The sequence below is a fragment of the Malus domestica genome, chromosome 06 (assembly GCF_042453785.1).
Source record: "Malus domestica chromosome 06, GDT2T_hap1".
Lineage (NCBI taxonomy): Eukaryota > Viridiplantae > Streptophyta > Magnoliopsida > Rosales > Rosaceae > Malus > Malus domestica.
Genome location: NC_091666.1, coordinates 1,075,455 through 1,100,199, shown reverse-complemented (window position 1 = coordinate 1,100,199; position 24,745 = coordinate 1,075,455). Strand labels below are relative to the sequence as shown.

Here is a 24,745-nt window from a genome sequence, read left to right as displayed (position 1 = left end):
TCGATTCGGCATGCTTATACCCTTACAAATATAATCACTGTGATCGAATCCAACGTCGACGGTTTGGGAACTTCGCAAAATTAACATCCTTGTCTTCAGACTCTAGAACCCAAAGGTTGAGACGTATTCCTTCCTCGGCCGCAGTCGCAAGATCGAGAAGTCAGTCGCGCTCAACGCAACATCAACACATTTTACTCCTCGGCCGACGAGTTGGCACGCCCCGCATCAACCGAATGACGTAATTAGCTCATTAGTTACTCGGCATGCACGCCACGTATGCTTGGTAGTTTTTAAGGTCAACATTTTGGCACGCCCAATGGAACCCAGTGCTAAAACTACAAAGTTCACATGATATATCAAAATCTCAATCAGGCTTCAGTGGGTGAGATTTGGCCCCTATTAAAGGAAAATGTCAAGAAGCAACAAAGACTCATTGACCAGATCCTTGAAGCACATGAAGAAAAGCAAAAATCTTTCTCTCAAATGAGAAAGGTGAAGGTTCATCACAGCTTACAAGATCAGTGGTTAAATGAAGATAGAGCTCGATATTATGAGTGGCTCAATAAGAAAATGCCTTTTTGTCTTGGGTTCAAATCAATTCCATTTGAAGAATGGTTGGCTCAAAAGACTAGGGGGCAATTTTTCGCTCTGGCCACAATTAAAATTCGGCCTAAGAAGATTGTCGAGACGGCCGAAGAAAATGCTAGGCCACCTATTTTTTTGGTCGAGATCGAAAGTGTGGTAGACCTAGAAGATAAAGTTCAAGTTTCTGAGTCAAGAATCGACTCAGAAAATGATTCATCAGAGGAGTGTTCCAATGATGAATAAGACCGATACACGGCTTCAAACCATAAGACCATATCAATTGATATGGTAATTGGAGACATGGTCTTAGATGCCGAAACTACACCAATTGATATGATTATTGGTGATAAAGCCAATATGGAGAAATTCCGTTCGGCTGAGTTGTTCGAGTTAAAAGCCAAAATTGGCAAAATTATTATGCCTGGGGGGCATAATAATTGTTCAACACATTCGGCAGCCAATAAAAAATCTTTCGTCCAGCCAAACATATTTGGAGGTGTTATTTTGTTCGACCTTAAAAAACTCAAAGTGAATTTTGGTATTAAAAAATCTCGGCTCAAAATAAAACATCGTTGGCCTTTTCCTCATTATGAATTGGCCACTTTTATTTTTGTTTGCTAAAAAAAAAAAAAAATATATATATATATATATATATATATATATATATATATATATAAAAGATGAATAAAATATTTTCTTAACCATTCGACTTTTAAATCGATGCATAAGAAAATAAGGGGGCAAGATTTGTATGATTGGCTGTTTGCTGCATTGCTGACTTTGATTAGTGATAGGCCAAGCTGCCAAGAATGGTTTATCTCGGCTCCCAAATTTCAACCTTGGCCTCCAAATTTTTCTCGATCTCGGCATTCGAAAATGAAAGCTGCGACAACTCTCTTTCCTTCTCTACATTCTCTGCTCTTCACTGCAGCTTTTCTGCCATCTGACAGATGGGCTGCTAAAAAAATATTATGCACACTTTCTCTCACCTTCGGCTGCACTCCTTCATCAATCAGAAGAACAAAAAAAAAAAAAGTCTAGGTTTTAACAAAGCCATTTGGAAAAGGCCACTTTTATTAGATTATAGGCCTTCACGTGGTTCCAATATTTCCATGGGGTTTTATATATAGCTTGTTTCATAATGTGATGTGATATCTGGACAAGAAAGGTAGTAGGCTTCACCCTATGGCCATGCGGTTGCAGGTGGGGAATCATGATTTGTTTCCAAGTTGTCAAAATCCGTTGGAAAGACGAAAGTTTTTTTTTTAGGGCCGAGCTTGGCCAACACGTCGAGGTATATATAATATATAGAGGTAGGCCAAGCTGTCAAGAAAGATTTTTCTCGGCCTCCTACCCCCAATTTGTGACAACCCGTCCCAAATTTGACGTTTTTATAAATTTTAAAAGCGTGAATTTACAAAATGCATTGGAGGCAAGAACTTTGACTTCTGTTGACCATCGTCTAGAGGAACGTATGACTTATTCTTTTAGCGTATCCTCGTAGTGCTCATCACTACGAACGCGTTGGTGGGAGCGGAATTGAAATCGGAGCTACAGTTAAGTTTTTACGAAACATCGAATACCGAAGGTAATCGAGTAATTTTGTGTTAAAGATAGTTTGAATTAATTGTGAGACATGTGGGGACCGCGCCCTATACTTCCACCACTCCCCATGCCCATTTTCTTCCCATTTTCCCGAGCCTGACATCTCCCTTTTTCTTTCTTGTCAACTCTTTCAACTCTCTCACTTTCTAATATTTTATTTTTCTAAAAAACACTCTTCTCTGTCTATAATCTCTCTCTCCCCGAAAGCTTTATCTTCTCTCTGCAACTCTCTCGTTTCCTCTGCACACACAAAGAGCTCCTAGAGTCCAAACACAAGAAGCTGCTGCTCCATTTAGTTAGTAAACATCCAGGAACCACCACCTCATTTTTCAATCACCCTCTCCCTTCTCTTGCATGGCACAGTAAATGTGCATCCATTCCGACGACATATCGCCGTCTCCGGCGAAGGTAAGCTTTGAGACTCTTTGATCTTCTTTTCCTATTAAAATGGCTTTGGTGAAGGTGTTAACACGAAAAACAACTCGAAGGACATTTTCCAAAAATCTGGAAACTTCAAACCGTGGTCGTTTGGCCACTTTCTAGCCATTTTTCCTGCCAACCTCGTGCTCCATCGAGCATTCCAAGGGTATAAGTCTCTGCTCTATATTCTTAACTTCAAAATAGCTTTTGAATAATCAAGTTTGGTTAAGTATCGAGTTAGAAATCAATGCTAAAAGTTGGGAAAGAATTTTTACCGTGGCCATTTAGCCACTTTCAGGCCATTTTTCTGGCGAGTTTCGTCCATGACACAACCCCAAATGGATATAGATCTATTCCCTGCATTCCTAACTTTATTTTGGTTTTTGAATCATGGATTTTGGTTGGGAAATGAGCTCGTTTGGAGCTCTGAAAGTAAGGCCTGCAACCTGTAAAAATCGTAGGTTTCACGAAGAAGACGCGTAGGAGCGCGTAAGGGAGCCGCGTGAGTGGACCAAAAATTATTCTGAAAATTTTTTTAGGTCCGTGACGTCGAGTAGATCGATTTCGTATATTTAAGACCTACGTTTGAGTAATCTACGGAGGTTTTATTTAAGTTTCCATCTATGTGTTATTAAACTAAGTTAATTAGTAATTTCATGTATAGGGGAACGTATTCCGGGGACGTACGGAGTTAAGCCAGGCTAGGAGGCTTCGTTTCGACTGCGTGTCTATGAGTGGGCAGTTTATTTTATACTTATATATATTATAGTTTCCATAAATGTGTATTTACTTCACTTTTACGCTTATATTGCCAAGTATTCGTTGTTGTGAGATAAATTGTGATAAATGATGCTATATCGTTGGGATATTACTGTCATGACATTCATACATATATGTACATGCTCATCTTCCTGTACCGGTGTTAGTACTGGCCCCAGGGCCAGGGCCAGGGCCAGTCCTTCACATGTATGTTCACATCGCACTGTTCGCTCGCCTTGGATCCAAGTTAGGTGTTAATCTTGTCGGGCAAATTGCATTATGCAATCCGACTTGTATGTGACCGTGCTTCTGCACCAACCTTCATGTGATCGTAGTACTAGAGCATATTGATTACACCCAGTCTTGTCGGGTAGAATTGCATTAGGAAATTCCGACTCGTGTGCTAGCATTGATTGATGAGCAATTGATTATTTCATGATTATATTACTGTGATATATCATGACTTGGCATATTTCTGGTTATAATGTTGTTGTATTATTGTTTACATACTTACGTAGTATGTTTTAAGGAAATTATACTTGTTTTACGGCGAGAGGTTAGTATATTCATAAATAAAGGTTTTTGTATAAGCATTGTTTTGCTGACCCACTCAACTTTGTTTTTCGCCCCTCCAGGTTTAGTAGTTGTGCTTAAGTGTATACAAGGGTCTTGGCAAATCTCAGGAGATGGTTACCTTCAGTTGTATAACCCTTATCCTATTTACTATGTTGTCTTATGCTCTGACATCACGTGTGAAAAGGGTTCAATCTCGCTCACCCGCGCACTCTTTTGATTAGGCACTTTTAGGTTTAATTTATTCACTTTTTCCGCATCACTACACCTTATGGCTTCGTCACCTTCCAGGTGTCGGCCAACACAACTCGATTCGGAGTCTAAGTGAACTTTTCAGATCGGGGTGTGTCACAATTCTTCTCAACCTACATCACACATGCCGAGCTCGGCGAGCTGGTGCTCCGCACAGGTTCATTTTATATTTTGAGTACCATGAGAAGCGGTGGGTGGGAGTCTTCAAGACTTCGACCTTATTTGGTTTTTCTCGGCCAGTTTGTCAAGGTCTCTTTCAAGATGTGTCAGGCTATGGAGTGGATTCCCCGACCATATATTTCTTCGACTGTGCTAATTTCCTTAACCATTCGGCTTATTGAACGAAGCTTAAGGAAACTAGGGGCAATGTTTAGGCCCAAAATACTGGTTTGGGCCTAGTTTAAAATTGTTCTCAACTCGGAAACCTTGCTCAAGGGTCGCTAGAGGTCATTCGGTTCATGGGCTGCATAGCCAAGGCCGCCCGTGTCCTATCAGGAAGTGGAATACTCCAGATAAAGAGGAAGTGGGTGAGTCCCATTGCAAGACGGACGGATGGGGTAGTTAAATCCTGATACAAGAAGGAGTCTCGACGGGATGAGGATCTGAAACTTGGGAATGAATACGGCCTGATAAGGGGTGGAGTTCAAAGTCTTAATAGGAGTAGGACTGGCCGAGATAAGATTGAATCGGGGTAAAGAGTCATAATCCAAATATAGTTTTGATTCGATCAAAAGCAGGTTTGTTACTATAAATAAAGGGAGGAATTCATCATTCAAACTCCTCCAATTCAGAACACAAATTGCCCTGCGCAAACTCTCTCAACAACCTTAAGATTTTTATTTTCTTTTTCTGCCAACACATCTTCAATTTGGATAAACAGCATTGTGAAGGCAACCGGTGATACCTTCAGTTTGGATAAACAGCATTATCGTTGTAGAACCAGCTGACCGCGGAACACCTTCAGTTTGGGTAAACAGCACTGCGTCGAGGCAGATTAGTTATTTATCCAATTCTCGGTCGAGAAAGACTTTCGAGTCTTTATTGGTAGAGGTCATCTCATTAACCTTTTCAATGAGGTGAGGTGTTACAGTTTACTATGGCTCGGCACATTGAACGCCGAGTTGTTTTATGATTGGATACTCACAAGTAAGCTTTAGAGTTTGACATTTTGACGGTCGAACCACATTTACCATCAAGATATATATCTGTTTTGAGTATATGTGCCCCTATACTCTGATGTCGATTCGGCGTGCTTATACCCTTACAAATATAATCACTGTGACCAAATCTAGCGCCGACGGTTTGTGAACTTCGCAAAATTAGCAGCCTTGTCTTCAGGCTCTAAAACCCAAAGGCCAAGACATATTCCTTCCTTGGCCGCAGTCGCAAGATCGAGAAGTCAGCCGCATGCTCAATGCAACATCAACACATTTTACTCCTCAGCTGAGCTCAGTCGACGAGTTGGCACGCCCCTCATCAACCGAAGGACGTAGTTAGCTCATTAGTTATTCGGCATGCGCGCCACGTAGGCTTGGTAGTTCAACAGAAACATAAGTGAGCCGCCATTTTTTCCTATAAATAGGTCCGAAGCAAATTCATTGGAAATATTAGCATTTGGAACTACATTTTAATATTGAGGTTTTCAGAGAAAGAATGAGATGGAGCAAAGAAAAATGGAGTTTGATTTGTTGGATCTACTTCACTTAGTGTTCTGAGATTGTGATGGTGATTATGCGATACGAGTGGACCCATTGGCATCGTACTCCCTGTCTCAATATATGATTTGAGAGTTTTGTTCTCAAATGATCTTCGTGTAACATGATGTTTAACGGTTTTATGATTTGTGTAATCTTGCTGTTCTGGATGAGCTCGGATGAGTGCTTGATGTCTACTCATTCTTTTGCAACTAGTGATGTTTTATTGTAATATTTTTATATTTAATTTGCAAAGACCTTTTTTAGGTGGAGTTTTTCATAATATGTATTCAATAATTTTGTTTTTAACAAACGACATTATCTACACGGATGAAGAGAGGGTGAGCTTAGCCTTAAAATGAGCTAGCAATAATGTGGTTAAAGTTCACCTTTAGCGAAAATCGAACCTTAAACCTCTCACTTACAAATGAAGATGAATATTAATCGACCTTAATACTAAGTGGCTTATGATGCTTTATTTTCAATGAATAAAGAGTAAATTGTAGCAATGGTCCCTCAACATTAACCCAATTGAGAAATGGTCCATCAACTAAAAATCCATTATCATTGGTCCCTCAACTCATCAAAACGTGTAGCTATGGTCATTTTCGTCAACTTCGTCAGAATTCTGTCAGAATGAGTTACGTTGGAAGAACCATTGCTACAATTGGATTATAGTTGAGGGACCATTAATACAATTTTTCTTATTTTATATTTCATATTTGTCCCTTGATTTAGCTTCACGTGTATTGCACATGACTCATTTTGCTAGAAGTTCTAACGGAGTTTGTTTGTACCATACTTGACCAATCCCGAAACTACCGAACACCGGCCAACGCTATACTGTCAAGGACCCAGAAGAGTTCCCCTCCGACCAGGAGGCCAATCACTACTCGACACGTGTCAAGATTAGAAGCCAATCAGAGCGTAGCACGTGTCGACATCAAGAACCAATCATAACATGACACATGTCAATGTGACAAAGCTACAAGTTTTTCTATAAATAGGGGTCATTCCCCCACAATATTGGCTAATGCCATTTGTGTTAAATCATTCACAAGAACTCACTAAATTGAGAGCTTGATCCTTTGTACTTGTGTAAGCCCTTCACTACTAATAAGAACTCCTCTACTCCGTGGATGTAGCCAATCTGGGTGAACCACGTACATCCTGTGTTTGCTTCTCTGTCTCTATTCATTTACGTACTTATCCTCACTAGTGACCGAAGCAACCAAGCGAAGGTCACAAAACCTGACACTTTCTGTTGTACCAAAGTCTTCGCTGATTTTGTGCATCAACATTTGGCGCCGTCTGTGGGAACGACACTTATTCCTACTCTCTTCAGCTGTGTCAAGCTGGTTTCTATCATTCGTACACTTTCTTTTGACCAGGCATCCCTCTCCAACATGGGAAGCGAAGGAAGCCACAGCACACAGAATGACACCCCCCTTGCACATAGTGCGAAGCAACGAAAGAAGGAAGGAAAACGAGTTCTTCTTCAAGCTAAAGTCGATGAGTTGGAAGCTCAGAACAACAAGATAGCAATGAGGAATGAGGTCCTCCAGGAGCAATATGAGAAGCTCTTCGAGACACTTCACGAAGCTAGGCAAGCTCAGACACGCGAGCTTGTTGCCCCCGTGGAAGTCAACCATCAACTGGGTGCCCTCCAGCATGGAGGGTCACATGCATTCGACATAGATATCCCTGATAGGGAACAAATTACCCCTCGATTTGATAATCAACATGAGGCTTCTCTTAACCCGGTTGCTTCGACCCGAACCATGAGAAGCGGAGGGAGACACCTCTTTGCTGAAGGGGCAGAAGGATCGAAAGCCGTCTTTCGCGATTGTCGGGATTTCCTGAAGCAACGTCGAGAGAATTCCATCCATATAAGCTCAAAGATCAATGACCCAAGGATTTCTGAGAGACTCGGTCCCCTGCCACGGCCCGAGCCGGCCACCAACTTGGGGAATGGGCAACAAGTCCTAGAAAGACATGAGGGTACAGGGGACTCAGAGGTGTTTCGACAGACATACCCTGGAAGCCAGTACAGCGAGTCCAGGGAAAAATCACATGCCCTTGATCAAACCTTCCTAATTCCAAGAGGAGATGGAGATTTACGAAAGAAAGCTCCAATGGCACATAACTCCGCTCAGGACCCCCTTGTCCTACAACTTCTTAAGGAAGTAAACAAGTTGAAGGCTGAACGTCAGGCTGAAATACCTGACTGGAACCAACCCAGGCCTGGCCCTCTTACAAGGAGGATCCTCAACACCCCCCTTCAAGCAAAGACAAAGCAGAAGCTTGGCTTGCAACTTTATACTGGGAAAGAGGACCCGATTGAGCACCTTAACCTCTTTGAGTCCACCATGGCATACCGGATGCACACCGGCGAAGAGCGATGTCTTCTCTTCCCCTCCACCCTCTCTGGCGGAGCTCTAAATTGGTATTGTCGTCTTACACCTGAGACGGTAGACTCATTTGAGGAATTGAGGAAACTATTTGTTTCCCAACACATTTTCCAAACCGATCGCTTGCACTCTGCAGATGACTTGTACACTATCCGCCAGAAGCCAGACGAGTCATTACGTATGTATGCTGGCCGCTTCAGCCATGAATACTCCCGGTGTGCCGAGGCAGACGACAAGACTGCCCTCAAAGCCTTCACGGCAGGCCTACGTGATTGTTTCTTTAAATACATGATCAATGCCAATACTTGGAAGACTTACTCTGAGGTGATGGCGCAGGCTTATAACCATGCCTCCGCCGAGGCAAAGACATATCAGGAGAAACCCCCTACAACCATCCTTTATCAACAAGTGGGAGGTGGAAGCCAGACTCACCTAAATGAGAAGACCTCGACTTCCCAAACAGCAGTGGCACCTCCCCATGCCTTGCATAATGCTTCACCGAATCAACAGACATATCAATTTCAAGGCAAGAGGAAGGATTTCCATCCTCACCACTCTCCTTTCAGTAAAAAGAGTAAGGGACACTATCCCGATAACCAAGGGTATCGCCACAATAACGCTCGCCCCCAGGCAGTCAATGCTGTGGGTCAAACCCGCGTCAAGATACCCCCTACCCCAAGGTATGAGACATACACGCCCTTGAATGCCACATGCGCGGCCATTTACCCCAGCATAGCTCACCTGATACCAAAGCCAAAGCCGAGGCACCCAGATTACACGCCCCCGAATAACGCGGGCATGTTTTGTTGCTACCATGAGCATAACGGCCATGATAGCGAGAAATGTATCATCCTCCGTGATCGTATTGAAGCTTTGGCACGAGAAGGAAAAATTGATCAATTCCTTCTTCACCCTCAAAGGGATAACCGTAACCAACGCCAGGTGAATGTCATATATTCCATAAGTGGCGGCACACCCATATCTGAATCTTCCAATAGGGCCATGAAAAACAGTGAACGAAGTCTGAGGCCTGGTCACCAAGTGTTTCACGTGGAAGACATCAGGGGAGGGAAGTATCAAAAACCTAACTGGGATCCGATATGTTTCTACCCTGAGGAAGAAAGAGGCATCATCTACCCTCATAACGACCCATTGATCGTGGAGGCTCACATAGCCAACTTTGATGTTCGACGAATCCTCGTAGACACGGGGGCTTCGGTCAATATCATGTTTGCCGAAGCTTTCAGGGCACTCAGTGTAGCTGAACACTTGCTCGATCGCTCGATTTCTCCTCTGATAAGCTTCTCCGGTGATATCGTGCAACCCTTAGGGAGCATACATTTACCCTTTACTATTGGTACAGGCCCTTACACGGCTACCATTACCACTAACTTCCTAGTGGTTGACTGCCCAACGGCATACAATGTCATCTTTGGGCGCACAGGCATCAATGATCTCAAGGCTATGGTATCCACGCATATGCTGTTGATGAAATTTCCAACCCCCCATGGCAACGGCTACATCAGAGGAGATCAGCTTAGTGCACGATCATGTTACAACACTTCAGTTAAGCAACAACACTTGCCCGGACCCAAGGAAACCCTGTCTGTACATGACCAAGTCACAAAGACCAGCCTAGATGAAGCGAACTTGGATCTTCCTGATAGCAACAATCAACCCGATGATCCTCGAGATGACTCTTTCACCCAGCAAGCCCAACCTGCTGAAGAGTTGGAGAAGGTACCTATCTCAAGAGATTATCCAGATCGCATGGTGAAGATTGACACCACATTGTCACCACCCCTTCGGTTAGCATTGATATCTTTTTTGAAAGAGAACACTGAAGTCTTCGCCTGGTCATACGAGGACATGCCAGGCATCTCTCCCGATGTCATCTTTCATCGTTTGAGTATTGACCCCAAGATCAAGCCGGTGAGACAGAAGCGAAGATCTTATGACGCTGAACGATACGAGGCAATGAAAGCAGAAGTTGAAAAACTCAAAGGCATAGGCTTTGTCCGCGAAGTCAATTACCCGACATGGGTAGCAAATGTGGTCCTTGTTAAGAAAAATCCGACCAAAGAAAGTCTTTTGCTTCAAAAGGTCTTGTGGAGAATGTGTGTTGACTACACCGACCTAAACAAAGGGTGTCCGAAAGATAGCTTCCCTCTTCCTCTTATTGACAGACTTATAGACTCTACGGCCGGGTGTGAACTCCTGAGCTTCATGGATGCTTACTCAGGATACAACCAAATCCTCATGAACCCTTCGGATCAAGAACACACAGCCTTCACTACCGACAGAGGACTATACTGCTATAAAGTCATGCCTTTCGGCCTAAAGAATGCAGGAGCGACTTATCAGAGACTAGTCAACTCAATGTTCGCCGAGCAGATTGGGAAGAGCATGGAAGTTTACGTTGATGATATGTTAGTCAAGAGCAAACATGCTGACCAACACATCACCAACCTATCTGAAACTTTCACTATTTTGAAGAGGTATCGAATGAGGTTAAACCCCAACAAATGTGCCTTCGGCGTAGGCTCTGGCAAATTCTTAGGTTTCATGATTAGCCAACGAGGCATTGAAGCTAATCCCGAGAAGATCAAAGCAATCCTCGACATGAAGGAACCGGTAACTTCAAAGGACATCCAGAGCCTTACTGGCAAGGTGGCAGCCTTAACCAGGTTCATTTCTAAGGCCACAGACAAATGTGCTCCATTTTTTAAAGCACTTAAGGGAAGTAGGAAGTACATTACATGGACTGATGAATGTGCCGAGGCATTCAAAAACCTCAAGGAGTACATGAGTAAAGCCCCTCTACTCTCCAAGCCCGAGGTAGGAGACATTCTCATTATCTACCTATCGGTATCAGCTTCAGCCGTGAGTTCTGTTCTCATTCGAAAGGATGGGAATATTGAGCGACCTGTCTACTACGCTAGCAAAGCCTTACAAGATGCGGAGACACGGTACTCTAACATTGAGAAATTGGCTCTGGCATTGGTCATGTCTGCTCGAAAACTCCGCCCTTACTTCCAAGCGCACTCCATCATCGTGCTTACCAATTATCCTCTTCGACAGATACTCCAAAGTCCTGACACTTCAGGGCGAATGATCAAATGGGCAATAGCGTTGGGTGAGTTTGACATCTCCTACCAACCAAAGCCAGCTGAGAAGGGCCAAGCAGTGGCAGACTTCATTGCCGACTTCACATATCCGGTTGACATTGCTTCTACACCTGAAACAGTGGCTTCATTACCCCCGGAAGCTCAGAAGATAGAACCAACAACCCCAGCATGGAGTCTGTATGTTGATGGCTCATCCAACCAACAGGGCTGTGGAGCGGGACTAGTCTTGACTACACCCGACAAAGTAGCAATGGAGTATGCTCTTCGTTTCAAATTCAAGGCATCAAATAATGAGGCCGAGTATGAAGCCCTTCTAGCAGGATTACGTTTGGCCAAACACCTCGGGGTTAAACAAATTGATATTTTCAGTGACTCCCAATTGGTGGTCAACCAGGTTACCAACAACTTTGATGCTAAGGACAGCTCCATGGCAGCATATCTTGCGCAAACACAACTTTTGCTCAAGCACTTCCACTACCAGATCACCCAAGTTCCTCGAGCGGCAAACAGTCATGCAGACGCCCTGGCTCGCCTCGCCTCGGCTGTGGAAGACAAGATTGGAAGAAAAATTCATGTCGAACTGTTGGCAACACCAAGCACCATGGCCGCAGAAGTATGCAACTTACAACAGGGGGATAGTTGGATCACCCCGATCTATAATTTCCTTGCTCATGGCACCCTCCCAAATGATAAAGTCCAGGCTAAGCAAATTCGATACAAGTCTACCCGCTACCTGATCATCAATGATCAACTCTATAAGCGAGGTTTTAGCCTGCCATACTTAAGGTGTCTTACGCCTGCCGAGGCGGAAATCGTCCTTCGGGAAATACATGAGGGAGTCTGTGGAGATCATGCTGGATCTCGGTCCCTAGCACACAAGACTTTTCGCCAAGGATATTACTGGCCAACACTCCACCAGGATGCCATCAAAGTATCCCGCTCATGTGACAAATGTCAACGATATGCAACTATTCCTCATTCCCCTCCAGAGCCTCTTACTCCTATGATCAGCCCTTGGCCCTTCGCCCAGTGGGGACTTGATTTGATCGGCCCAATGCCGGCAGGGAAAGGCAAAGTCTGTTACGCAGTCGTTGCAGTGGACTACTTCACAAAGTGGGCCGAAGTAGAACCCTTGGCAACCATTACTGAGGCAAAGATAGAAGACTTCGTGTGGAAGAACATCCTTTGTAGATTCGGCATTCCCAATGCGATAGTCACTGACAATGGGCGACAGTTTGACAACAAGAAGTTCAGGTTGTTCTGCTCTAAGTTCAACATCAACTTATGCTTTGCCTCTCCAGCTCATCCCCAGTCTAATGGACAAGTTGAGGCCATCAACAAAATAATCAAGCGCACTTTGAAAACCAGCTTGGACAAAGCTAAAGGTTGTTGGCCAGAATTTGTACCCCAAGTTCTTTGGTCATATCGCACTTCATATCGGACTTCAACAGGAGAAACTCCATTCTCACTTGCCTTTGGCACAGAGGCGGTTGTCCCTGTTGAGCTCGAGCAAGCAACATTCCGAGTCCAGAACTACATTCAAAGTGAAAATGACAAACAACTCACCCTCAACTTGGATTTAGTCGAGGAACACAGAAACCAAGCTCACTTGAGGAATGTCGCCTACAAGCAGCGCATCTCCAACTATTATGACTCTAGGGTCAAGCCTCGTTCTTTCAAAATAGGAGACTGGGTCTTAAAGAAAAGATTACTCTGCGACAGAGTCCCGAGTGAAGGCACACTTAGTCCAAACTGGGATGGACCGTATGAAGTCATTGGCATCAGTTGCCCTGGCTCTTACACACTTAGAAGCTCCGATGGCAAGACCCTTGGCCATCCATGGAACGCTGATCACTTGAAGTACTACTACAAATAGACTCACGATGTACAAGTGTTGAGCTATAGCCGTTCGGCATCCTATGTAATGAAGGCCATTTGGCAATGAATTCAATAAAGAGGTAATTTAGCCAACTCAGCCCTCACTCTTTTACATTCCTAGCAATGGAACACTCAAGTGTTGAAACCTCAAAGCAGATATATCCAACACGAAACAAAATCTAAGTATGTGTCGACAAGACTATACAAAGAAAGGAACAACCAAACAAGGGCTTATATCCAAACAATAGATCTATTCATACATAGCCAAACATGCATTAATAATAGTGCAAACACTCATAAACACCTAAAATCCAAAACTCTCAAGCTTATAACATGGGCACATGTTATACACACATCAGACTACTACATCCAGAATACATGCAGATAGTAAAGACACTGCTATTCATTCTCATCTGAAGCCGAACCCCTGGCAGTATCACTCCGCGTCCTACCATCATCCTCTGCATCCCCAAGACCCTCTTCACCATGCTGAGTCTGTGCATCAGCACTACCTTCATTATCAGACTCATCTTCGCTGCTAGGATCAACAGCAAGGACGAATGTCTCGCCCTTTCGATGATGCTCATCTATATCTTCGTGGTATTTTCGAAGAATGCTCCCATCATCATAACGATCAAGGACGGCCATCCATTTCCTTTTTTCAAAGCGAGCTTCTTGAGCACAGTGGGGTTTAATAGCAAGATGAAAGGTCGAAGAACTTAAGTATTCTTGCACAGCAGCCTCCCTTTCAGTTGGAATGCTCTTCTCCAGTTCAGAAATCTCAACTAAGGCACCATCCAATTCTCCCCTAACCTTGGATACCTCCAAGGTAGCCACCTCCAACTGTTTTTTAGTTGCCTCAAACAATTTCTTAAGCCTTAGGTTCTCACCATTTCGCCTTTTCAAGCTCTTCATGGATTCGTCATTCAGTTGGAGAGCCTGAGTCAAAAGTCCCTTATTCCTTCGGGCCTCGTCCACAAGCTGCTTATTCTCCTTCAGTTTTGCCTTGTACCGCTCAACCTCTTGCAGTCTGTCGTGATACTCGGCCATGACCTGCATGGCAAGACGATCATCACTACCTAAATAATGATAATAAAGAGGAAAAAGTAAGGAAATGACAAAGTAACACTCACATATGAAGACAGCTTCAACATCCGGTCGCAATCCGATTCATCCTTAGCTAAGGGCTCTCCGAGCTCATCGAAGGCGAATCGACGCCCTGCCAAGCAATTGTTGATATCCCCAAAATCCTTTGGCCGCGTGGCAATCCTCAAGTCCTTCCACGGGACACTGCCAGCTCTTTCCTTGCCTTTCCCCTCATGGCGGGAACCGGGATCATTTTCCTGGACAGTGTGCTCCATAGTAAGAGGAGGAGGCAACAGTCGGCTCCCTTCTCCTACAACTACGGCAGCAGCATTTTCAACGGCCTCGACTCCAGTCTTCCTAAAGGCAGGCCCCTTAAGGACCCCATCTTGGGACTTAGGTCTAACGGATGGTTCCCCTCGGAACTTATGAATTTTCTTATGCGGTAGGATGTCTTCCGAAGGAACTAACACTGGTGCTCTCCTTTTATGGGTGCTAGTCCCTGTTTTCTTGCTTACCTTCTCCACTGCATAAGGAAAATCAAAATAAGAAATACAACTTTCCAAATAAAGTAAGGAATTGAGCTAAGTTTACATGAAGGATACAACTTACTCGATCGTCCCTGGCTCTCGGAAACTAAGGGTTGGAAACCGTACCGACGAAATAAGGGTCGTAGCTTGCTTAAGTGTCTATCCTCTTTGGGCACCCTCAACACCTTCTCTATGTCAGATAGCTCCTGCCCAAACAGTTGGATGGTGCCCCGCGTCACTACATGAAACAAAGTGTTAGAAGCAAGAAAAGACCACAACAAATAGCAAATAGTACGAACGGTTGATACGTTACAACCTACAGTCTGGAAGTGAGTAAGCACACGTCGCTCAGGCGTGACACCCTTATCATACTCCCAATCATTATACAGAAAGCACCAACGGTTTTTCCATGTGTAGTATGCCTTTTTCTTACCATACACAATACGCTCTCTCTCACTCCGACATGCACACTCGGCATAACCAGTGCATGATTTTGCTGGGCGCATCTTGTAACAGTAACGCCACTGATGGAAGGAAGGCTCACACAACCCACACTCCATCCAAATGATATAAAATCCAATCAAAGTATCCCAGAAACCAGGATTGAGTTGCCCAGGTGCATATCCGATCAAAGATAACATCTTTTGCAACCACGGATGTAAAGGTAGTCTCACCCCTAAAGTCAGTAATATCTGGGTGTAGAACATAACATGACCCTGGGGAGGCTCAGAAGGCCATTCTTCATCATGTACCAAGCGTATCCCTACACTACGAGGGATATTACATGACTGCCTTAGCGCCTCAACCTGCTTCTCATTATTTAACAAGTTATTCTTTAGATGGTCTGCTGTGAACTCAGAGCGAACTATGGGTATGGCATCAAAAACAACCCCCTCACCCAACGCCATGGAGGAAGAACTAGCAATAGCTAAAGTTCGACGGTTGGGAAGATCATCCAATGTTTCTCTAGTACAAGACTCTAACAAAGACCCTGAAGACTCCGACATTGCAGACTCAGACTTAGAGCTAAAGCTAGAAGAGCCCTCATCACTAGAACTTCCAGGCTCTGACATCTACAATAAGAAGAAACAAATTCTATCACTACATGCATGATCAAAACATAAGGAAGTTCCTATATTACCCACATGAAGATGGTGCAAAGCGATGCCGGAACCCTTCTCAATCAGAAAGCAATCCGTCTTCCACAGTCACTACAAAACAAGCAAATGAAGACCGTGTCAAGCGCCCAAAAAAAAAAAAAAAAAAAAAAAAAAAAAAAAAAAAACAGCTTCATCTACAAAGCTTCACCATCAAAGCTTCACCCACAAAGCTTCACCTAAAAAGCTTCACCCACAAAGCTTCACCCAAAAAAAACTTCACCCGAAAAGCTTCACCTAAAAAGCTTCACCCACAAAGCTTCACCCAAAAAACTTCACCCGAAAAGCTTCACTTAAAAAAGCTTCACCTAAAAAAGCTTCACCTAGAAAGCTCCCTCTACATACTTTCACCATCAAAGCTTCACCATCAAAGCTTCACCTAGAAAGCTTCAATACAAAACCTTGCTCCAAATAAACAAATTTTGTTCACAAAACCCAAGATGCCCTTGAACTTGTACAAAAACACTTGGGTAAACATAAACATTTTTTGTTTTACACCCACAAGGGCCCAAAATTTTCCTTCTTATTTGTTCACTTATATATGTTCCCAAACATATTATGATAGATCAAATAATAATTCAAAGTCCAAAATTTAGTTATGGACAAAAATACAAGCAATTCACCAGTACTGAAGTTGCTACAAAAACTGGAATCTTCCCCAGCCTAGAAATCCAACGAAGCTTCGCCTCCTTTTCTCTATCAAATTTTTGCAGCTGCTGCTTTTCTCCAATGGAGCTGAATTTTGGACACCCTCTAGTTCTTGAGCAGATGAACAACTTTCAAGAAGGAACCATTTCTGTTTGAGCCACGGAAATTAAAGTGTTGAAGCTCCAAGCATGACAGTCGGATTCTTGCAGATTTCGAAGCTGCTGTGATGTTTCGAAGATCTGGAAATATTTAACCATTAGTTCATTCTGAATTTTTGATATGTTATGAAAGAGACGATGAGGAACAACTTCAATGAAGAAAGCATGCTGATCTGAACAATCGAAAATGGAGTTTCGAAGCTCACAACAAATCTGACGGGTTGACAGAAAAAGAATAACCAGTCATTCATCATACCTGAATTTCTGGAGTTATACAGCTCCGAGGGATCTCAATTTTGGATATGTTGTAGTTCACAAGTTAAGGAACAACTTCGATGAAGAAAGTATGTTGATCTAAGCAAGAGAAAATGGAGTTTTTGAAGCTCACAACAGGTCTGACGTGTTGACAGACAAATGATGAACAATCACTCGTTGTACCTGAATTTCTAGAGTTGTACTGATCTGATGGCTCTCAAATTTGGATATGCTGTAGTTAAGGAATTAAAGAACAACTTTCATGAAGGCAACTTTGTGATTCGAGCTACAGATGATGGTCTTATATTGAAAACCAATTCAGGGTGTTAGGGGAAATGAAAAATAATTCCACCAAAGAAACATCATTATGATGTTTCATCATTATGGTGTTTTCATCATTATGATGCTTTCATCATTGTGATGCTTCCATCATTGTGATGCTTCCATTATGATTGTAATGCACCAACGGTTACACCCTCTATCATAGCAGTATGTGTGTGTATCTCCCTATAGTCATCCTGTGCAAGACTATCGTAGTCAGATGGCTTTCCATAAAACAGCTACCAACCGTTACACCTTCTGCAATTCCACTTATTCGGGCCTAGCAACCTTCATAAACAAAATATATGAAGAAAAATTCCGGGGCTACCACTTAGAAAACAAAAGAATGAAGTTTTGGTACTTACGACATGGACTATTAGCAAGACACCTCATTCGTCCACTCCCTCGACTAGAGACTTGGGGGACTCCCACCATATGCTACTACGCCTTGGTACTCAAAAGTTCGTGACTACTCAGTGACTTGGATTTTTCAAGTCTCCAACCGAGAAGTTTTCCTCACTCGGGAAATTAAGGGAACACTACCTCAAACTACATGCTTCACTCACAAAGCTTCAACAATACAGGTTTCAACAAAAGCAAAAATTCAAAGAACTTTATGAAGAAGGCTTTGGTGTATTTAACACAATATGTTGAAATGAAGCAAAGCTTATTTATTAATATTTTCGATAAGCCACAAATATGTACATATACATGAGTCAAAATAAACAAACAAAAGGGAGCCTTCACAAAGGTTGCTTAGGGGAAGTCTCAGCAGTCGGTAGAGCCCCAGAAAGAGAAAGCACCGGAGGGTGGTTATCCGGAGCCTCAGTACTTGACAAAACCCCAAAAGGAGGAGGCATTGGAGGTTCATCATTTGAAGCTTCATTACCAGGTACAGCCCCAGAGGACGAAGGCAATAAATGCCTTTGGAACAAACCCACAAACCGCTGATAATCAAGTAAAACCTTACCATCAGATTCCTTCATCTGGTCAAGCTTCCTCTTCATGTTTGTAGCATAGTCATGGGCGAGCCGGTGCAACTGCTTATTCTCATGCTTGAGCCCTCTAATCTCCTGTTTGAGACTCATCACTTCAGCAGCCAATGATTCAACTTGGCGGGTTCTAGCAAATAGGCGTTGGGCCATATTAGACACAGAACCTGCACACTGAACACTAAGAGCCAGAGAGTCCTTAACAGCCAACTCATCAGACCGTTTGGAAAGTAGTCTGTTATCTTTGGGAGTGAGAAGGTTCCTGGCCACCACTGCAGCGGTCATATCATTCTTCATCACAGAATCCCCAACGGTAAGAGGACCAGTAGGGGATATGAAGGATGGGCGCCATATGTTGTCTGGAGAAGGCGTGGCTGTCTCTTCTCCAAGGTTCAAGTCAAAACGACGGTCGGAGGGTCCAGACATTTTCAAATGTGTTGAAGAAGGAAGAGGTCAGACAAATCAAGATCTTAGAAGTGCAAGAAATGAGCTTCTACTGGTAGAGATTCAAGTGTGCTGTGGAACTTAATGCCAGCCTCTATAAAAATCTGCACTCGACGGAACTTCAGAAATCGAAGAGGCGTTTGTTTTCTCAAAAGCTGGGCTGCTCAGAGACCACGAGGGCCGATCTCAGAAATCGAAGAGGCGTTTGCTTTCTCAAAAGCTGGGCTGCTCAGAGACCACGAGGGCCGATCTCAGAAATCGAAGAAGCACCTGCTTTTGCAGCCTCGTCTGCACCTGTCACATGCACAATCAGCTTTGCGGAAATTACGGGCAATCTGTCGAAGATTTCTGGTGAAGTAGAAAGCACGTGAATCTTACTGTTCAATCACCGCTCTCCATATGCACCATCAACTCCTCGGGTACCACATATAACTTTGTCAAAGATCTCTGACAAAGTTTAGGCACGAGAATTTCGAAGTTCCAGCTACCCTACTATTACCCATAAGGGTAAAGGAACAGCACCACTGCTTGACAACTGGAAAGTCCCTATGTGTGTCGACCTCCGTGTTTTGCGGCAAGACAAGTTGGCAAGAACGTCCAACCTTTACTCACATTCGAGAAAAGACTCTCAACATAATTACTTTCTCAAAAACCGGAGCAGCACCGCTTTCCGAATCTCGAGAGTCAGATCCTCGACGGGATTGCTTGTTCGAAAACCGAAGAGGCACAACTCTCAGAACTTCGAGAGCCAGATTTCCTTAGATAAAGCTTGTCTGTAATCTTCACACGTAATATCAGCTTTCCAGATACCACATACCACTTTTTCAAAGTGCTCTGACAAAATTAAAACACGTGAAGCTGGCAGCTCCCACTACATTGCTGTGACCAAGAAGGGTAAAGGAATAGCATTACTACTTGTTATTGGGAAATCCCTATATACATTGACCTCCCTCCTCAACGGACAGGCAAACCTGCAAAAATGCTCAACCCTTTCTCGCATTCGAAAAGGCACCCTCAACATAACCTCTCGAAATACTCAGCTTTATTTCCCCCCGATAATACCTCAGCAAATAAGCCACACCAAGAACAAGAGTATCTCATATCATCAGGGTCGAAAGCAAGAGTATCCCATATCATGCTTTCTCCCTGTCTTTGTCTTTGTCATTGTCCACACCTGCAGGACAAGGAGAAAGAGAGCAGTCAGTCGGAACCTGAAATCAAACCTCCAATTTGGAACTGACTGCCTGGAGCCTTTGCCTGATTGCTTACTTAGCATTGCTCTCGCGTACTCATCCTCAACTGCTGTCAAGGTCACGAATTCCACCGGCAAATACCTCATGACAGTTGATCAGATATTGGCTCTTTACACTGAAGCTGCCAAGCGTGGATGAGTCATTATGAAGGAATGTTCTGAAGGACCATTTAAATGCAAAGGTTGCACACCACTTCTACCATGCAAAAGATTGAAGCAGAAGGTTCAACGGTGAGCTGAAACAGATCACTACAGCACGACACCTTTCCATACCACATTCATTATTCCGTCAACAGCAAAAGTATCCCATATCATCAAGGTCGAACGTACTCTTGATTTGATGGACTTGTTTTGACCCTCAAATTTTTGAGTCGGCCTTATACTCTGAAGGGCACCAGAAAACCCTCCAGCACAGTTCAAGAATAAGCCTGTGGAAAGTTACTTCTTCAAAAGCAAAAGTATCTCATATCATCTCTTATCCATTTGCTTCTCCTTATCCTGGCAGTTGAATGAGAGACAAGGAGAAGGAGAACAATCAACCGGAAACCGAAGTCAAACCTCTGATCCTGGGTTGCTTACTTGGAAGTTTGACTGCTTACCTTGTCTGTCACCTCTTTCGGCAGATCTCCTAGCTCGGCGACTTGGGGGACTCCTACTATAGGGTTTGTATCGCACTTGACCAAGCCCGAAACTACAAGTAAGCTTCAAAGTGAAATTGATACATTACCTTGTGCATCTTCATCAGCTAAATACACCATTCCCGGATGGAGGAAAGGTACTTCCAGAGAAGGGCAGATGAAGATCAGACCACACTTCGGTACTTAGAAGTTTCGTGATTACTCAAGGGATTGGATCTTGCAAGTCCCCAACCGAGGAGTTTCCCTCACTCGGGAACTTAGGGGAGCACTGTTTGTACCATACTTGACCAATCCCGAAACTACCGAACACCGGCCAACGCTATACTGTCAAGGACCCAGAAGAGTTCCCCTCCGACCAGGAGGCCAATCACTACTCGACACGTGTCAAGATTAGAAGCCAATCAGAGCGTAGCACGTGTCGACATCAAGAACCAATCATAACATGACACATGTCAATGTGACAAAGCTACAAGTTTTTCTATAAATAGGGGTCATTCCCCCACAATATTGGCTAATGCCATTTGTGTTAAATCATTCACAAGAACTTACTAAATTGAGAGATTGATCCTTTGTACTTGTGTAAGCCCTTCACTACTAATAAGAACTCCTCTACTCCGTGGACGTAGCCAATCTGGGTGAACCACGTACATCCTGTGTTTGCTTCTCTGTCTCTATTCATTTACGTACTTATCCTCACTAGTGACCGAAGCAACCAAGCGAAGGTCACAAAACCTGACACTTTCTGTTGTACCAAAGTCTTCGCTGATTTTGTGCATCAACAGAGTTAACAAAAATGATCATAGCTACGCATTTTGATGAGTTGAGGGACTAATGGTAATAGATTTTTAGTTGAAGGGCCATCTCCAATTTGATTAAAGTTAAGAGACAATTGCTGCAATTTACTTATAAATAAAATATCATTCTTCTTAAAAAAAACAAAATTGCGAGGCAGCGAGTAAGTAGAGGGTATAGAAGCATGGACCACGAGCCATGGCTTTACGGACAGTTCACACATTCTCTAAGCACAAAGGTTGTGCTTCAAGTGCACACAAAGTTCAACATTCCCTCAATTTTATGCCATTATGATAAGGTTGATGGATATATATATATAGTTGGATGATGGATTATATGATATTATCCTTTAATAGCTCCGAAAGTTAACTCACATCATATTTATTTATTTATTTTAAAAGGAAGACAACTGGTGGCAAACCATGATTATTTACTCATTTCAGAGATTAAAAAGACTCATAGAGATTTTTTAGCCTCACCTGACAAAAACATGTACATTGCCCTTCCGAATTTTGCATTCAATTATTATATAAAAACTATTGAAGCACTAGCAGCACAATTGTTTATGACTTTTGTCGCAAAACCATATTATCTGTGGGTACTTTAAATCAAGTGATCTAAATAACATGCACTTTGGATTCAAGTTTTAACCAAGCAATATAAGTCATATTAGATATACACACATGAGGATATTTCTTGGACTTTAAAAAAAAAACACAAAGCATTTTTTATTGGGTCAAATAAGAAAATGAGTACATAGAGAGTACTTAAGTTTCTTTATAACATTCTCTGTGATTTTTTTTTTAAAAGGAGAACAACTGATGGTAAGCCACATTATTTATGATTTGAACTGATTGTTTTTTAAGTCATCATTAAAAATTCATATATATGAATGTGGTCATAAATTTCTTATTCCTAGACTATAAACATTGTCGAATTTTGAAGTAAATAACATTTTTATAGTTTAGATTCAGAGTTTGACAACATAAATATTTTTTATTTTTTACTACACAAGTGTACGATGTTTTGTATGTCAATGTGTTGTATCCTATCTAATTACATAATGCAAAGCGAATTAATCACATGGTTTGCCATTTTTATGCAGATATGCAAATTAAAATGAAGCTTATATATCTATATAATCCATTTGACTAATCCACAAGGCTTTCGAACCATGACAGTTAACAACAACTATTCGAAGTTGACGATAGCATCTGATTTTATTTATTTTAATAATGATAGTTGGACGCCAATATTAACTCTAATGAGATATTTTTCAGTATGACTGGTACATAGGATGATACACCACGTGTCATTATACAAATAGTGAGATATGTGTGTTAATAGAAGTGGTACACCACGTGTTTTAATAGAAGTGGTGAAATTTTTTATTTTTTAAGTTATTAACCTTTTAACACATATATTCCACCATTTGTATAGTAACATTTGGTGTATCATCCCGTGTACCAATCACACTAAAAAATCTCTCCCCTAATAGGGTTTATTTTATGTAGAAGATGACCGATAACTGGTGCTATTTCAGTGGCTTTATTGCCAGCATCGAGAGCATGCATGCCTGGGCATTTGTTACAGTGTTGAAAAGCCATACGTGCCATACACTACCAATGATATCCTAATAAAACTTTGTAATTAAAAGTGACCTATAAATGTAAGCTTCATACGCAAATGTTTTTAAATTACTGAAAGCGTTTGTAGTTAAAATGTTTTTGGGTTCTAAAAGCACTTGAAATGTTTCCTATGCTGAAATGTTTCCTATGCTTTCTACAAGAAGTATAGGAAGTACTTCAAATGCTTTTCTAAAATTTACTTGCATTTTTGTTATGAATTGGTTCCAAAAATATTTTTACCAAAATTATTTTCAATCATTCTAAAGTACTTTTAAACGAGCACGTAGTTGATGGCTTATCGTGATAGTTAAGGTCTTGTTCTTCGATATAATGCATTTTGAATTCAAATAAAAACCCTATAAACTAATGAACGCAAATATCATCCAAGGCATATATTCTAATATTTTGGAATCATCCCTATCCCTCTAGGCAATATTCCAAACTATTATTTATTTTCATAATCATCATTGATTCGTCATCATTTTAAATGATTCTAATAAAAATGATATATAATTGTACACGGTGTCCTCTAGTCGCTGGACAATAGTCTTTTTTCACGTTGAAAATTTTGATTGTTTTATATATTTTGATACATATGTGGCCATAATCTGTTACGCGATAGAGATGTTTCATACAGATCTAAACAAATAAAAATATATGGACAGTGTCAAGATTAAGGACAAACAATTTGTTGTGGTAATGCATTATGTAGCATAGGTGTAAATCGCTTAAATATAAATTTTTAGGTCTTTCTAGAATTATTGCTCAATCCACTTCAAGGAACATACAGAAATAGGCAGTGATTATCTACAGTTCTACTTTTTTTTTTCTTCTTTTATAAACTTTTATGATTTATGTTTTTTAATTCTTGTATGATTTATTCAATTTAGGGTTGGAAAAAAAATTAATTTTTTTATTTAAAACGGTCATTGAAATTGACATAACTCTTCAATTTGGTCTCTGAGGTTTAAAATCGATAGGAGTGGTCTTTGAAATTGTCTATTGTCAATCACATTGGTCATTTTGTGAGAAATCTCCGTTAAATTGGGGTACTTTTGTCAAATCAATCTCTACCCTTGAACTGGTTTCTTCAATTCAAAATAGATTTTTCATAAAATAATCAAAATAATTAACAGTGGACAATATTAAGAATCACTTTTATTTATTTTAAATCTCAAAAACCAAGCTAAAGAATCATGTCAATCTTAGAGACTATTTTCAATAAAAAGCTAAAGATTTATAATGCAAAAGAGAGAGTGCAACAATCACCTCTACGTATTAGCATACTATTGAAAAAAAAGGGTGTAAAAGAGTTTATATTAGTCTTAACCATGAACCAACGATTGGGCTTAAGCCCAAAGATCACCAAATATCCATTCTTTTGATTATTCACATGTTCAGCCCCAAGTTTTCTTCTGTTTTTTGTCGAAACAGCCCAAGTTTTCTTCAGTAATTTAACATCCAAACGTTGTAATTATTTTTTTCTTTCCATAGAATAATATTCGATGAGGAGATATTTGAATTCAGGACTTTGGATGCAAA

The 24,745-nt window shown here is 41.8% G+C and overlaps 1 protein-coding gene across 1 annotated transcript; it reads right to left on the bottom strand.

The window, feature by feature from the left end:
- Positions 1 to 13,511: 13,511 nt before the first annotated feature.
- LOC139196969 (uncharacterized) lies at positions 13,512 to 15,150 on the bottom strand. The gene is made up of 3 exons (XM_070823336.1): positions 15,001 to 15,150; positions 14,439 to 14,914; positions 13,512 to 14,358 (listed from the first exon to the last, which is right to left on the bottom strand). Coding segments are annotated over exons 1-3 (1,131 nt in total). The 5' UTR covers positions 15,002 to 15,150; the 3' UTR covers positions 13,512 to 13,704.
- Between the last annotated feature and the right edge of the window lie 9,595 nt (positions 15,151 to 24,745).